Source organism: Globicephala melas, chromosome 13 (genome assembly GCF_963455315.2).
Source record: "Globicephala melas chromosome 13, mGloMel1.2, whole genome shotgun sequence".
Lineage (NCBI taxonomy): Eukaryota > Metazoa > Chordata > Mammalia > Artiodactyla > Delphinidae > Globicephala > Globicephala melas.
Window position 1 is genome coordinate 66,828,730 of NC_083326.1, and position 13,510 is coordinate 66,842,239.

The 13,510-nt window shown below is 59.0% G+C and overlaps 1 protein-coding gene across 3 annotated transcripts in view; it reads right to left on the bottom strand.

Annotated features, from left to right (window-relative positions):
* CCDC157 (coiled-coil domain containing 157) overlaps window positions 1-13,510 on the bottom strand; it is a 15,320-nt gene continuing 1,810 nt past the window's right edge. The window contains exons 2-11 of one of the 3 annotated variants that reach the window (XM_060283185.1): window positions 9,259-9,517; window positions 7,169-7,340; window positions 5,823-6,468; window positions 5,054-5,131; window positions 4,543-4,700; window positions 4,007-4,183; window positions 3,670-3,838; window positions 2,440-2,579; window positions 1,900-1,988; window positions 1-1,810 (exon numbers count right to left, since the gene is read on the bottom strand). In XM_060283185.1, coding sequence (XP_060139168.1) covers window positions 1,561-1,810; window positions 1,900-1,988; window positions 2,440-2,579; window positions 3,670-3,838; window positions 4,007-4,183; window positions 4,543-4,700; window positions 5,054-5,131; window positions 5,823-6,468; window positions 7,169-7,340; window positions 9,259-9,517 — 2,138 coding nt within the window. In that variant the 3' untranslated portion in view covers window positions 1-1,560. Of the gene's footprint in view, window positions 1,811-1,899; window positions 1,989-2,439; window positions 2,580-3,669; window positions 3,839-4,006; window positions 4,184-4,509; window positions 4,701-5,053; window positions 5,132-5,822; window positions 6,469-7,168; window positions 7,341-9,258; window positions 9,518-13,510 lie in introns of all 3 variants that reach the window. The other 2 variants (XM_060283186.1, XM_030860795.2) reach the window with 2 other exon arrangements.

The window sequence follows — 13,510 nt, forward strand, 5'->3', positions numbered from 1 at the left end:
TGGGTCTTTGTTGCTGTGCGCGGGCTTTCTGTAATTGCGGCGAGCGGGGGCTACTCTTGGTTGTGGTGCGCGGGCTCCTCACTGCGGTGGCTTCTCGTTGTGGAGCACGGGCTCTAGGTGTGCAGGCTTCAGTAGTTGTGGCATGCAGGATCAGTAGTTATGGCTCTTGGGCTCCAGAGCACAGGCTCAGTAGTTGTGGCACACGGGCTTAGTTGCTCCACGGCATGTGGGATCTTCCCGGACCAGGGCTCGAACCCGTGTCCTCTGCATTGGCAGGCGGATTCTTAACCACTGCGCCACCAGGGAAGCCCCTGGCAGATGCTTTGATTTCAGCCTTGTAAGGCCCTGAGCAGAGAAACCACCCACACAGGGCCCGGACGTCTGACCTACAGACCTGTGAGCTACTGAATGGATGCAGAGAGGAGCCAGGCTGTGACAGGTCCTCCCCCTGCACTTGGGCCTGGGCCCCCTGCCTCAGGGAGCACACCTGAGGGCTGGCTCTCACCTGGGAGGGGCCCAGTCCAGACAGCCCAGGCTCCCTCAGCGAGCCCCCGGGCTCCACAGAAGCAAGAGTTGGGCAGCCTGTGGCCATGCCAGTTCAGCTACGTACACAGCTCTTCTTGACTTTTCTCTGTAAACTGAGGTGCTCTACTTGTTGGCCTCCTGACCAGGGAAAACTGTCATAGAAAGCCGAGAGCATCCCCCATCCCACCCCCACACCCAGAACTCCTCAGCAAGGTCTTAGTGCCTGTCCTTCACAGGCGGGGTAGCTCAGGACAGGCTGGAGGCTTCGTGAGGAAAACTGGACTACTGCAGGCCTGGTGTGCCTGGCGGCATCAGTGCCCTGGCCCCAAGGGACAGGCCTGGGAAAGCCAGGGCTGGCTTGGGGTGTCCCGCTCTCTGGCTGGGTGAAGCCTTGCCCTGCCTTCAGTGGCCTGGGGGTCCAGCCTCCTGGATTTAGAGAAACCCTTTCTGACTTGTGTTTCCTGAAGGTGAGGCGTTCCGCAGTGAAAGGGGGGCTGATTTTCTTGGATCCTTAATGTCCCCATGCCCAGGTTCACAGCTGGGTGGTCCCTGCCTGCCTTTGTGAGCCTCAGCCAGAACCCTGGCCTCTGACTCCTTCCTTGCCTCAGGTGTCCTCACTGGGCCCACCGTGGCGGCTGCTCTCCTTCCCCTGCGCACCCCCTACCCTGACCCTGCTCTTTATTGGTGGGGGTCACTGAGTCCATGTTACCCCTTAGTCTTTGCAGTGAGGATGAAAAGACTGCCTTTCACATCGCCCAGGTGCTAGAAGCTTCTTTCTGCCCTCAGTGTGTCCTCTTCCTCCACTGTCCCTGTCAGGAGGGAGGCAGGAAGCTCCCATTTACTGAGGGTGCACAGTGTGCCAGACCTCTGCTGGCCAATGACCCACATGGCTGGGGACTCAGGACAGGGAAGGAAGGACTCTTGCTCTGCTGAGCCAGTGTGGTGAGGCCAAGGTCGCTGTGAGCAGATGGCCTGGGCTTTATTACATGGGGTGGGTTGCCAGCTTCCCGCCCTCCAGCCCCACCCCACTGCAGGCTATGTGGGCCGCTCCTGGGGCTGGTATGCAGGGCTGGCCTGGCCCCGGCTTGGTGACAGTCTCCTTCTCAGCCTGGCCAAGGCCCGGATGGGGTTCTGGGCACAGTTGGTCGAGTGGGTCACATCCTCTAGGGAGGACTTGCTGGGTCGACTGCAGGGCTGCTGAGGCGGGGAGGCCTGGGGCTGGCCCTGCGGGGTCCTGCCCGCACTGGCCGTCCTGCTGCCAGGTGAGTGCTGCCTGCCCAGGGGCCTGAGGGAGGATCAGACGGCAAGATCCCCTGTGAGCGAGGGGGACCACCCCACCCCCACATGCCCCACCTCTGACAAAGCCTCACTCACCCTGGAGATGCTCTCTGGGCCTGGGCTGGGGGCGCTGCTCTGTGGATTCCCTTGCTGGGAGGGGCCCAGAGCTGGTCCTGTGGGATCAGCTGCAAAGAAAACCAAGCTCAGAAAGGCCCAGGATCCCCTCTGCAGCGAACAGAGAGGGTGTCATAGAGGAGGCGGGAGGGCCTGAACCTGTTGCCATGGCCCCTTCCTCTGAGGGGCAGAGTTTGGAAAGCCTTCCAGGACCTGTCCTTAGCCGTGGTAAGGGTGGGAAGGTTTGCTTTCTCATAAGGCTCCTGGTGCACTTGAAATAAAGGTTCAAAGGGCTAGAGGGGGGATTTGGAGCTGGAAGGCACGGTAACATCCTCATGCCTTCCTGAATCGTGGCAGATGGTTCACAAAAGCACAGCTTAAAGCCACCTGAGAGCCCCATGTGCAATGAGCTGGGCTGATGGCAGAGTCCCTGGGGGAAGCTGAAGACCTCTGCTGGGTTGGGGGCCTCTTCCAAGTCCCCAAGGGCCGGCCCCTTTCAGGTGGGGGAGCCATGCTGCCCACCTTGAGGGCCCCCTGCTGGGCCACCTCCCGGATCTTAGACAGCATGGATCGCAGCCGCCTGTTCTCCTCCTGTAGGACCCGGATACGGATGTCGTTGGCCTGCACCTGCCTCTCCATGTCGTCCGTGACGTTGCCAGAGCCTGTGGAGACCCACTTTCTGGCACCCCACCCCATCAGGTCTGCCTCTTGTGCCCAACGAGACAGGACCTCAGAGGGCAGACACGCCAGCCGGTACATGCCTAGGGTCCCCGTGCCTAGGGTCCCCTGCCGGTGGCCCTGCAGGTGGGTGGGGTCAGCATACTGGACCTCCCACCTCATCTTTTTTCTCCTGAGGCCTTGTTCCCCCCCTTCCCCTGCACTCCCTACTCCCCTGCCTGCTGGGAGGTGACCAAAGCCTTGCAGAATTTGAGAGCTGAGGGGGACCTGGAGCTCACCAAAAATTTAGCACATAGGTAAGAAAGTGAAGCTCTTCCAAGGCCACCTGTTTCCGGAGGGCCTGGGAGACAGTGACTCGTTCAAAGCCACAGCCGGCTCTTGGATATGAGTCTCAGGAATTCAGCAAGGATGTTCTTTCCCACTGCTGGGGGGACAGATGCTCCCCCTGACTCTGAACCCAGGCAAGGTGCTGCCTGCTCTGGTTATCAGTTTCCTGGTTTGTCACAAGCGGCTGCTACCTGCCTCGTGGGGCGGTTGACAGGGTAACACAAGGGCCCAGCACTCACAAGTGATGACTTATCATGACAAGCTAGATTGCAGTGGATCATCCCAACAGCTCTGCACGGGGATTCACCCCAGAGCTTCAGGGGAGGGGAGGGGTTGGGATGAGAGCCCAGGCCGCCGGGCAGTCAGTCTTCCACTGAGATGGGTCCCTAGCACTCCCATGGACACTGGACAGTTGGGGCTGTTTCCCTGGAGCTGGCCCCATGGTGTAGTTTGGGGAGATGCCAGGACAGGGGACATGGAAGCTGAGCAAGGACTGGCCTGTGACGTGGTAAAGAGCACAGGCTACACAGCCAGACCTGGGTCTGGATTTGGCTGGGTGACCCTGAGCAGTCAGCTCCCCACTGGGCCTCTGTGTCCCCATCCACACAGAGGAGTGGGTAACACGCAGAGCACCTGTGGGGGGGGGGCTCTGCCACCCTTGCTGTGGACCCATGTCCTGCCCTGATGAGCCCTCAGCTGCCCACCCCCAGCCCCGGCGTGCCCTCTGCACCAACCCCGGGCCCCTACTTTGGATCTGGGCTTCCACAGGCCTGTGCAGGTCCGGAAAGGCCACCAGCAGCCTCTCCCGCTCCCTCAACTCCACGAGCTCACGTTCTCGCTCCGAGATGGTCAGCTGCAGATCCGCTGTTGCCTGCTCCAGGCCTTGCTTCTCTCGCTGCAGGCTCTGCAGCAGCTCCTGGGGCAGGGGAGGCTCAGAGCTGAGGACCGGCTCCCAGCCCGCTGGGGACACCCCATCACCTCCACTCCCCAGGCACGGGGCAGGCCCGCAGGTGCTTAGCTGGCTGCAGGTTCCTCCAGAGAAAGGGAAGTACCACCCCTGCCCCCTCGCCCTGCCTGCTCACACCTGCTGGGCCCGGAGCTGGCACTGCCCCTGCTCCCTCTCGCTCTGCACGTGCTGCAGTTGCTTCTCCACGTGGACCCGCTGGGCCTCGGCCTCAGCCAAACTGCCCCTCAGCTCCTCACGCTCCTGGTCCAGGGTGTCCAGCTGCTGTAGCAGGGCTCGCTGTTTGGCCTGCAGGGACTGAGCCGGGATGGGCAGGAGGGAGGCCATGAGGCCCATGGGGCCAGGCCCAGACACGCAGGACAAAGGAGGCAGCTGTATCCAAGCCCACCCCATTGTGCTACATCTGTCTGTGCACATGTGTGCAGTAGAAGGGGTGGAGGGAAGAAGGGAGCAGACCCCAACCCTGGCAAGGCCAGGACCCCCAAGCTTGGAGACCTCGCCCCCACTTCTTTCCAGTCACAGTCGCCACTCAGGAATTCTCCTTAGGTCTCCAGTGTCTCCCCCCTGTCAGTGGGGAACCCTTTCTCTCCCCTTTGTTGCAGGAGACCAGGCGCTGACCTCACCTCCTGGTGGCGGACCATGCTATCGACACGGACCTTCTCCTTGTCCAGCTCTGTGCTGGCCCAGCGGATCTGCTGGCTGGCTCCGTCCAGCCGCCCTGCCAGCAGCTGCACCTGCTCTTCCAGCTGCTGCACCTGCCTCTCAGCCTCCGCCCTGTGCTGAGCCTCCTCTTGCAGCTCCTGGGCCTTCGTCTCTGCAGGATTGAGCGGGCGGGGGAGGGGGTAGAGCGGGGGAGCCCTGGGGAGTTCCTGCACTGCCTCTGACCCAGGACAAGACCTGGGACGGGGGGCAGTAGTCACAGCACATCTCTGGGCCTCAGTGTCCTCAGCCACAAAATGGGGCTCTGAACCCTGCCTGAGGTGGGTTCTGAAAACAGTAGGTACTCTCTGGGTGGGAGGTGGCATCACCCAACAGTGTGGCCTCTCAGACCCAGCTTCCTCTGTGGTTCCCTTTAGCTTTGCCCCCAAAGCCAAGGAGACAGAGGGTGCTGGTCCAGCCACCGAGCACATGGCACACAGTACAGGGCTCCATGGCAGGGCTCCTCACCCACGGCCCGCGTAGACTCCCGCTGCTGCTTCAGCTCCCCCTCCAGGGTGGACACCTTTGTCTTGAGGTCACTTGTTTCTATGGCAGCCGAGAGAGAGGCCCTTCAGAGGCTCCCTTGGGCCTGGCTGGCAGCCTTAACGCCCAGTGCACCCCACAGCATGGTGGCAGCCCTAGCCAGGGTGGAGGAGTGCCTGGGCTTGTGGGAGGAGTTCTGGGGAGGTGCCAGGAGGCCTGGGTCCCTGTCCACTCTGCTTCCTGTCGGCTGGCTGACTCTCTGGGCTTCAGTGTCCTCCATGGGGGTGACTTGCCCAACTCCCTCAGGCCTCACAACTTCAGCAGGAGCTGGCCCACTGTGAGTGCAATAGCTGCGTCTCTGCCTGACGGCTTCTACTGAAGCCAAAGAGGGGCCTCAGCTGGCTGGAGCTACCTGGGGGATGAAATTCCCAGGAGTCCCCTTTGGTGACCGACAGGAGTGAGTGTATGAATCCGCCGCTCCCTCACCCCTCTCGTGGGACGACTCGGACTTCTACACAGGCTCCTGCGTTCCCCGGTGGGATTAAGCTCCAGTTGCCCACAGTGTAACCGGCTTGATGAGCACACCCCTTTTCCCCTGCCTCCCCTTCCCTGCGTCTGCTGCCCACTGCCAGTCCAGGTTTCTTCCACACCGACTCCCAGCACCCACAGCCCCGTTGCGGGGTCTGCTCCCGGGGGAGCCCATGCTCAGGCTGTGGCAGAGCCTGGCACTGAGGGTCCGGCCTCAGGCACAGACCTGCGAGCAGCTGCCGCCTGTCGCGCTCCCACTGGGCCAGGCGCTGCTCGGCCTCGTCCGCCTGCCGCCGCTGTGCCCCCTGCTCCTGCTGCAGGGCCTGCTCCAGCTCGCCCACCTGCTTCCTCAGTCTGTCCTTCTGCCCCTTAGCCTCCTCCAGCTGGGCCCTGAGGGGCCCCACAAGCTGAGTGAGGGCCCCCATGTGCTTGCTGAGGCGTGCCAGGTCTTTGCTCTGCTCGGCCGCCCAGTGGCCCACGGTGGTGGCCGGCAGCGGCCTGAGCCCCATGCTGTCCTGCACGAGATGCTGGAACTGGCCTAAGGATGAGGGCAAGTTCTGGCTCTGACACAGGCTGATGACCATCTTGCCCACCTCCTGCAGGCTGCCCTGGACGCTGGTGCATGCATCACAGGGCACCAGGGCTGTCTCCATGGTCTGGGAGTGGACACTCCTGGTGTTTTCGGCCATCCTGGCTAGACACTGCAGGGAGACGCTGACAGGGAGTCTGTCCAGCTCTTGGCAGGTCTGGGGCAAGCCTGGCATTGGTGAGGTGGGCTTGATGAGCTTGGCAGTCACAAATTCAGGGCTCCTGGCTGGCTCGCCCTTGGCTGTGGGCTTGGAGGTGGGGGTCTCCCCTTGGTTTGCCCTTTTCTGTAGTCAGGAAGAGAAAGGGAAAGCAGGTGAGGGAGATGGGCCCTGGAGGTGACCAGCTCTCTGGGGATTTCTCTGACAGCAGCCACTCCTGATGCTCAGACCTTCAGATGATATCTGATACCAAGGTGAGTGAGAGAGCATGCCTTCTCCTTTCTGCTGCCTCAGCTTACCAAGCCCAGGCTCCATGCTGTTACATGCATGGCACTGGGAGGGTAATACAGTGACAGACACAGCTGCCGGGTACTGGGCCCTTGCTTAGTGGACTTGTCTGCTCTTGTGTTGCTGAAGCCACTGTCAGTTTCAGTTTCCTTCCCATTATGGTGACAGTGGTCCTGCCCACCAGGTGGTTGTGAGGGTTACGGAATAACCCATAACAAATGGGGTCGATACAAACACCATTCCCCAACAATGCCCTGGGAGGTAGGGACTGTTATCACCCCCACTGCACAGATGAACAAACTGAGGTTCAGACTAGGTAGGATTTTTCCAAAGCCCCACAGTGTAAACTGCAGAACCAGATGGCCCACACATGACCCCCAAGGCCTGCATTGTGAACTGCCAGGCTGCATGGGCCTTGAGTGGGGGCTCCAGAGTGGAGCCAGCGACAGATGCGGTGCACATGTGGTGTGCGAGGAGCCTGGGGCAGGTGGACTGATGTGAGGGTGACTGCAGTTGGGGAAGCGGGTGGCTGACCCACCTGGGGGGCCACCTGCCGAATGAGCATGACCAGCCTCAGCAGGCTGTTCCAGAAGCGCCGCACCGTGAGCCCCACGGACATGCAGGGCCTGGCAGCCCTGGCGGGGGGCACCGTCTGCTCCACGCTGAGGTTCTCCAAGTAGCTCGCGCAGCTCTGAAGCAGCAGCAGGAGCCTGTGGGCAGAGATGGCAAGGTTGGCTGGGGCAGAGCCCAGCACCAGTGTGCCCTCACACCACACGACCGGCAGCCTCCCGCTCTGGGAACCAGCCCGGGCGTCAGGGACTCGGAGCGTCTCAGAATACACTCTGCCTGACCCAAGAGCCACTTCTTCCAGGAAGCCCTCCCTGAAGGCTAAGCTTGGGGCCCCTTCGGGGCCTCCTGGGTGGCAGCACTTCTGCCTGGTTGCTCCCCACTGGACTAGGAGGCTCTGGGAGGCTGGGCCTTGCCTTGGTTGTGTTCTTTGAACACAGAAAGTGCTGGGTAAGTGGCTGCCTTCCACCGTGTGGCTCAGAGCCTTCACCTTGCAGAGGACCCAGCTGAGACCCCCAAAGCGGAGGAGGCTGCGCACGGCCTCAGGGTGAGTGTGCAGGGCAGTGTGCCCTGCGGTTTCCTGATTCTAGTTGGGGGTGGGGGTTCTCCTGTGGGATGAGCTGCTTCTGCCACAATGGAGACTGGAGTGAGAGAGCCAGGTCCCTATCCTACCCTGAGTCAGGGGCTAATTGTAAGGAAAAGGGGTGTTGGGAAGAGAAGTAGGTATTTGCATGGGAATCAGGCTGTTTTAAAAGAAGAGATACTGTGTTTACAAAACATATGGGCAGATAAGTGACCTCAACTTGTTGCAGGTGCAGGAGGGTCATCCCAAACCAACTGTGCCCTTGGGCAGAGAGGGCCTGGGGGAGGGTTGCTGACCGCTCCAGGCCATACCCCTCTCTAGGCCAAGGTGTTCTCCTCTGTGAATGGGGACAATGAATGAGCAGCACTGGAGGGTGGAGAGTGACCTGGACAGACGGGCCAGGCGAGGGGTGGGAAGGCGGGTCAGCTCCAGCTTTCTAGAAGGCGGATGGGTGAACTGGGCCCTGACGGGCTCAGCCAGCACAGGGACGAGTAGGCGGGGCACTCCTAGCAGAGGGCACAGCAAGGAAGGAAGGTGTGTTCTGGGCCCACACATGTTCAGCCCCCTACAGGGTCCAGGTAGTGCTTTCACACCGTCGGCTCCTCCAGGCCTCTGAGTGGTTACCCTGGCTTCTAATTGTCTCCAGGCAGGTCATCCCCAAACTGCTGGGGTCCCTGCCTGTCTGGCCCCCGTGACTTCATTAGCATGCAGGGTTTGGAGCACATGGAGCCTGGGCTGTGGTCCCCAGGGAGTGGAGGCTGACGACCATGCTAATGTGAAAGACAGTGTAGAAGTGGTGGGGCTGCAGGGGAATCCACTGGCCTCCTTCCCAGCAGGGCCAGGATTTGGAAAAGCACATCCCGTGTCTGGCCCTGTGACACATGGAAGGGACAGGAAAAACAGCCTGGGATGGAAAGTCTGAGCAGCATCTGTAGTGTCCTCGACACACAGAAACCTTAAGGAAGCAGCTGGCGGTGGCTGGAGAAGTAGCCGTCAGAGCTGTGGTGTCACAGAGACCAACAGGGTGGCCAGCAACTCCCTGAAGGTGGACTATAAGACACACGGCACAGGGGCTTCCCTGGTGGCGCAGTGGTTGAGAGTCCGCCTGCCAATGCAGGGGACACGGGTTCGTGCCCCGGTCCGGGAAGATCCCACATGCCGTGGAGCGGCTGGGCCCGTGAGCCATGGCTGCTGAGCCTGCGTGTCCGGAGCCTGTGCTCCGCAGCGGGAGAGGCCGCAACAGTGAGAGGCCCGCATACTGCAAAAAAAAAAAAAAAAAAAAAAAGACACAGCACAGCGCGACACAGGTGAGATCTCTATGAGGGCCCTGAACCAAGCTGGCCCCCGACAGCATTCAGTCAAAGGTGATTGTTGTCATCAATGTCATCACCCCGCCAGAAGCGGATCCTGTGGCTGCTACTGGTTTATGGGGTGGGTGCCAGCATCTTGAGATGACCAGGTTTGGTCCAGGCTCTCACCTGTCGATGACCAGCTCCAGCAGCACAGCGTGGGACAGCTGCGTGAACTCGGGGTCACCTGGCACGTGGTCGTAGTGCTCTAGCAGGGCCACCATGTCCAGGTCACAGGCCATGCGGTCAGGGAACTTCCAGGAGGGGAAGTGCACGGGCCCGGCACGCGAGAACACGTCCACGATGGTGCCCTGAAGGTCAGTGAGGTCCCTGCGCAGGCTGTCCATGCAGGCCTGGCTGCCCAGCAGGTGTGCCATCCTTGTGGCTCCTGAGGTGGACAGAGAGGATCCCCGTTAGCCAGAGCCACGTGGCTGCTGCTGGAGGAAGCTTCTGAAAACCCCAGAAAACCTGCTGAAATCCAACCTCGACCCTGGGGAGAAGTCGGTTCCCTGGCCCCTTTGGGACCTGCTTGTGGGTGACCTCACCAGCCTCTCTCTCATCCACCCTACCCCACACCCACACTACTGATTTCCTCGGTCCACAAGTCCCTCTGAGGACCTGTGTGTGCCTGGCCCCTGCTAAGTGCTGGGTGGATACAGCTGTGTATGAGGTTGTACTTGCTGTCCTTCCCTCCCTGAGCAAAGCACTGGACCGGCTACTGACAACAAAAAGACTACAGTATGACGGGGAGCACTGAACCACCCCTGGCCACTCTCGTCTCCTGCCTGGACTGCAGCAGCAGTTCCAGCTGGGCCACAGGCCTGCCCACTGGAATCTGATCCACTTCTGCTATGGAGACCTGGGCCAAGCCTATCTGACCACATCATACTGGCCAACAACCCCTCAGGACTCACTTTGGCCCTTGGGAGAAAGGCTACCTCCAGGCACACCCCTCCCCTTGTCCTCTCTCATCACCTCCCCTCCCCTCCCCTCTCCTCCACTCCACATACCATCAGCTACAAGCAGCAGCTCCTGTGCAGGCACTCGTTTCTGAATCCATGCCCATCTGTCTCTTCCATCTGAGTCATGCTTCCCCCATCCAGTTCCCATCACCTGCCTAACTCCTCTCATCCTTCAGGGTTCCCGGACATCACCTCCTCCAGGAAGCCTTCCCTGAGCACCCTCCAGGCTGGCTTAGATACTCCCTCTGGGCTTTCCCCATCTTGGCCCTGATTGCTCTCTGCAGGAACGGCCTCTGCTCTCTAGGACAGGTCCTCACCGCACCTCAGTCACTGTGGTATCCCCAGTATGGCAGCCTGGGGCCTGGCCTATTGCAGATGCTCACTGACAAATGAACGACTAGTAATTGAACGGAGAAAAGAAAAAGAATCCACAAAGAAAATTTAAAATACCTTGACTTTGGGAGGAAAACAAGTCCTGAAGTGTAAGAGAGGAACACCTGAAAATTTGTATGGATAGCTATCCTAATCATTCTAGTGACGGGGGTCCATTATATGTTGATACAGGGGTCCCAGTCCTGCCCCTTTCTGGCTGTGTGGTCATGGGCAAGTCACCGCACCCCTCTGAGCTCCAGCTGTCTCACTTGTAAGATGGGGACACCATCCCCCATCAGGCCAGGTGGTATCTGCAAGTAACGTGCTTGGTCCAGGACTTCCCTGGTGGTGCAGTGGTTAAGAATCCACCTGACAATGCAGGGGACACAGGTTGGTTCCCTGGTCTGGGAAGATCCCACATGCTGCGCAGCAACAAAGCCCGTGTGCCACAACTACTGAGCCTGCACTCTAGAGCCCGTGAGCCACAACTACTGAGCCCTCGTGCCACAACTACTGAAGCCCATGCACCGCAACAAGAGAAGCCACCACAATGAGAAGCCCGCGCACCACAACAAAGAGTAGCCCCTGCTCACCACAACTAGAGAAAGCCCGCAGGCAGCAATGAAGACCCAACACAGCAAAAAACAAAAAAAAATAAAAAAGTGCTCGGTCCAGGGCAAGGCACCAGTAAAAGTTCTGCAGCCATAGTAACTATTATTACTGTGATTACTATTACTAGCAGTAACAACAGCAAAGACCATCCTTGTCTGGAGCTGCTGTCTACCTTCCATATTTCCTTTTCTCCCCTGCGGCCCGCACAGATTGCTTCCCTTCCATCTTTGCCGTGTGTGGACATCTGAAGACAGTGATTTGGATGAACCATCCCTGGCCCTTGACTCAGAAGGTCTGGCCCCTCCCGTGGCTCTTTGCAGGCCTCTGACAGCAGGTGTCAGAGCCAGCAGCCCTGTGGATGCTGAGCCCTGGTCCCTCCCCACCCTGCAGTGGGGGCCCCTTGTCCTTTGTGGTTTTCTCAGCAGCAGAAAGTTCCTTGCACCAAAGCCCCACCCTGCAGTAGGGGCTGCTTGGGCAGGATTTAGGCCCCCAGGAAGTCCAGGCCTGGCAGGGAAACCTCTCTTCCTCCAACCTGTTTCCATCTCCCAACCTTCCTCATTGCAGAAAATGGCACCCTCACTGGAAGCACCTGGGCACTTCCTCGAATCCCTTTCCTTTATCCCCACATCCAGGCACCCAGTGCTGCTAGCTCCACATCCCACCCACTCTGAGAACCCGCCACCTCTGTCCATCAACACTGCTCCACACCCCCCACCTCCCCCAGACCACTGCCCCAGCCTTCCTGAGGGTCGCCCTCTCCCCTCCCCAGCACCTCCTCGCACCTCGGCGTCTCACCCCCGTAGAATATGCTTCCTCCCCATACTCTGTCTAAATAAGATGCCTCCCTCAGATCCCCGGGCTGGTGAGGTCCCCTGTTACACATTCTCAAAGCAGCCTGTGCTTTTCCCTCCCAGTACACACCACAGTGGCATGGAATCATTGAGTCATTATTTGCAGTTGGGAATCTGTCTCCCTGCAAGCACGTAGACCATTTTTTAGTTCACTGCGGTATGACCTGGCCACCTGGGCTGGGACCCGAGGGCCTGCCTGTGCCCACAGGTGCAGGGAAACCCAGAGGCCCCAGGGTGGTTCCTGAGGGCAAGCCAGCCTCTCCGGCCTCCCAGAGGACTGGGCCCTGTCCTCACCTCTGCACAGGTGCCTGTCCGTGGAGCTGGATGTCTGAGTGCCCCCAGCTCTTGGACTTGCCTGCGGGCTTTCGGGCTCAGGGTCAGAAGCTCAGCCAGGTGCCTGGCTTCCCGTGTCCAGCTCTGCAGTCCCTGGGACTGGATGTAGGGAGAGTGAGGGAGTGGGCACTCAGGGAGGGCTTCCTGGGAGTGGGGGGCAGGGAGGAGGCTGTCCCAGAAGAAGGGGGTTGTTTCAGGCTGGAGGATGGGGCGAGGGAAAGGGCAGGTGGGGTTACCAGCCTTGAGCCTGAGCACCGCTGGCTCTGACTAGAGGACCTACTGTCGGCCACTTTCCAAATCCACCTTCTTTATTTATTTATTTTTATTTTTTGGCTGCACCACGCGGCACGTGGGATCTTAGTTCCCTGACCAGGGATTGAACTCGCGCCCCCTGCATTGGAAGCGCAGAGTCCTAACCACTAGACCCCCAGGGAAGTCCCCAAGTCCACCTCCTTTAAACAGATGAGGAAACTGAGGCTTTGGGAAGTTAGGGGGCTAGCCTAAGATCACTCAGGGAGCTGAGACTCTTGAGTCCTACATCTTCAGGCCATACTACTTCAGGCCAGCACTGGACAAAAGAAATATAATGCAAGCCATGTATGGGTTTTAAAATTTTATACTTGCCACATTAAAAAAACTAAAAAGAAAGAGGTAAATTAATTTTAATAACATATTACTTAACTTAATACACCCAAAATATCTCTTCAATGTTAAATCAATATAAAATATTAAGTCTATTTTTTTGCATTAAGTCTCAAAATCCAATGTCTATTTGACACTTATAGCACATCCCAATTTGGACCAGCCACCATTTTCATATACAGCACCACATGGGCTGGTGGCTATTATATTGGACAGTGCAGGGGTAGGGGGTCAGATCCTGTGTTCATTAAGCAGATGGTGACTGAGTATCTTCTACATGTTGGGCATTGTGTCAGGGATAGGGACAGAGCAGGGCACACACAGCACTGTCCCCCAGGAAGCACCATCTATGTCTGAGGGTCTCTGCAGGGGGCAAGTCTTGGTGTGTCAGCTCTACAGTTCCACCCACAGGTGGGGTGATGAGTCCCCACAATACACACACACACACACACACACAGGTCCACTTCCCACATACAAATGTTGCCTCAGTGATGGCCTCTCATAAGATATTGCCACCCATGAGGTGTTATGTCCCCAAAGAATGAGGCAGAAACAAACAGAAAAACCGACTGAAACATTCTGAAACACAACATTGAAAAACATCCGAGG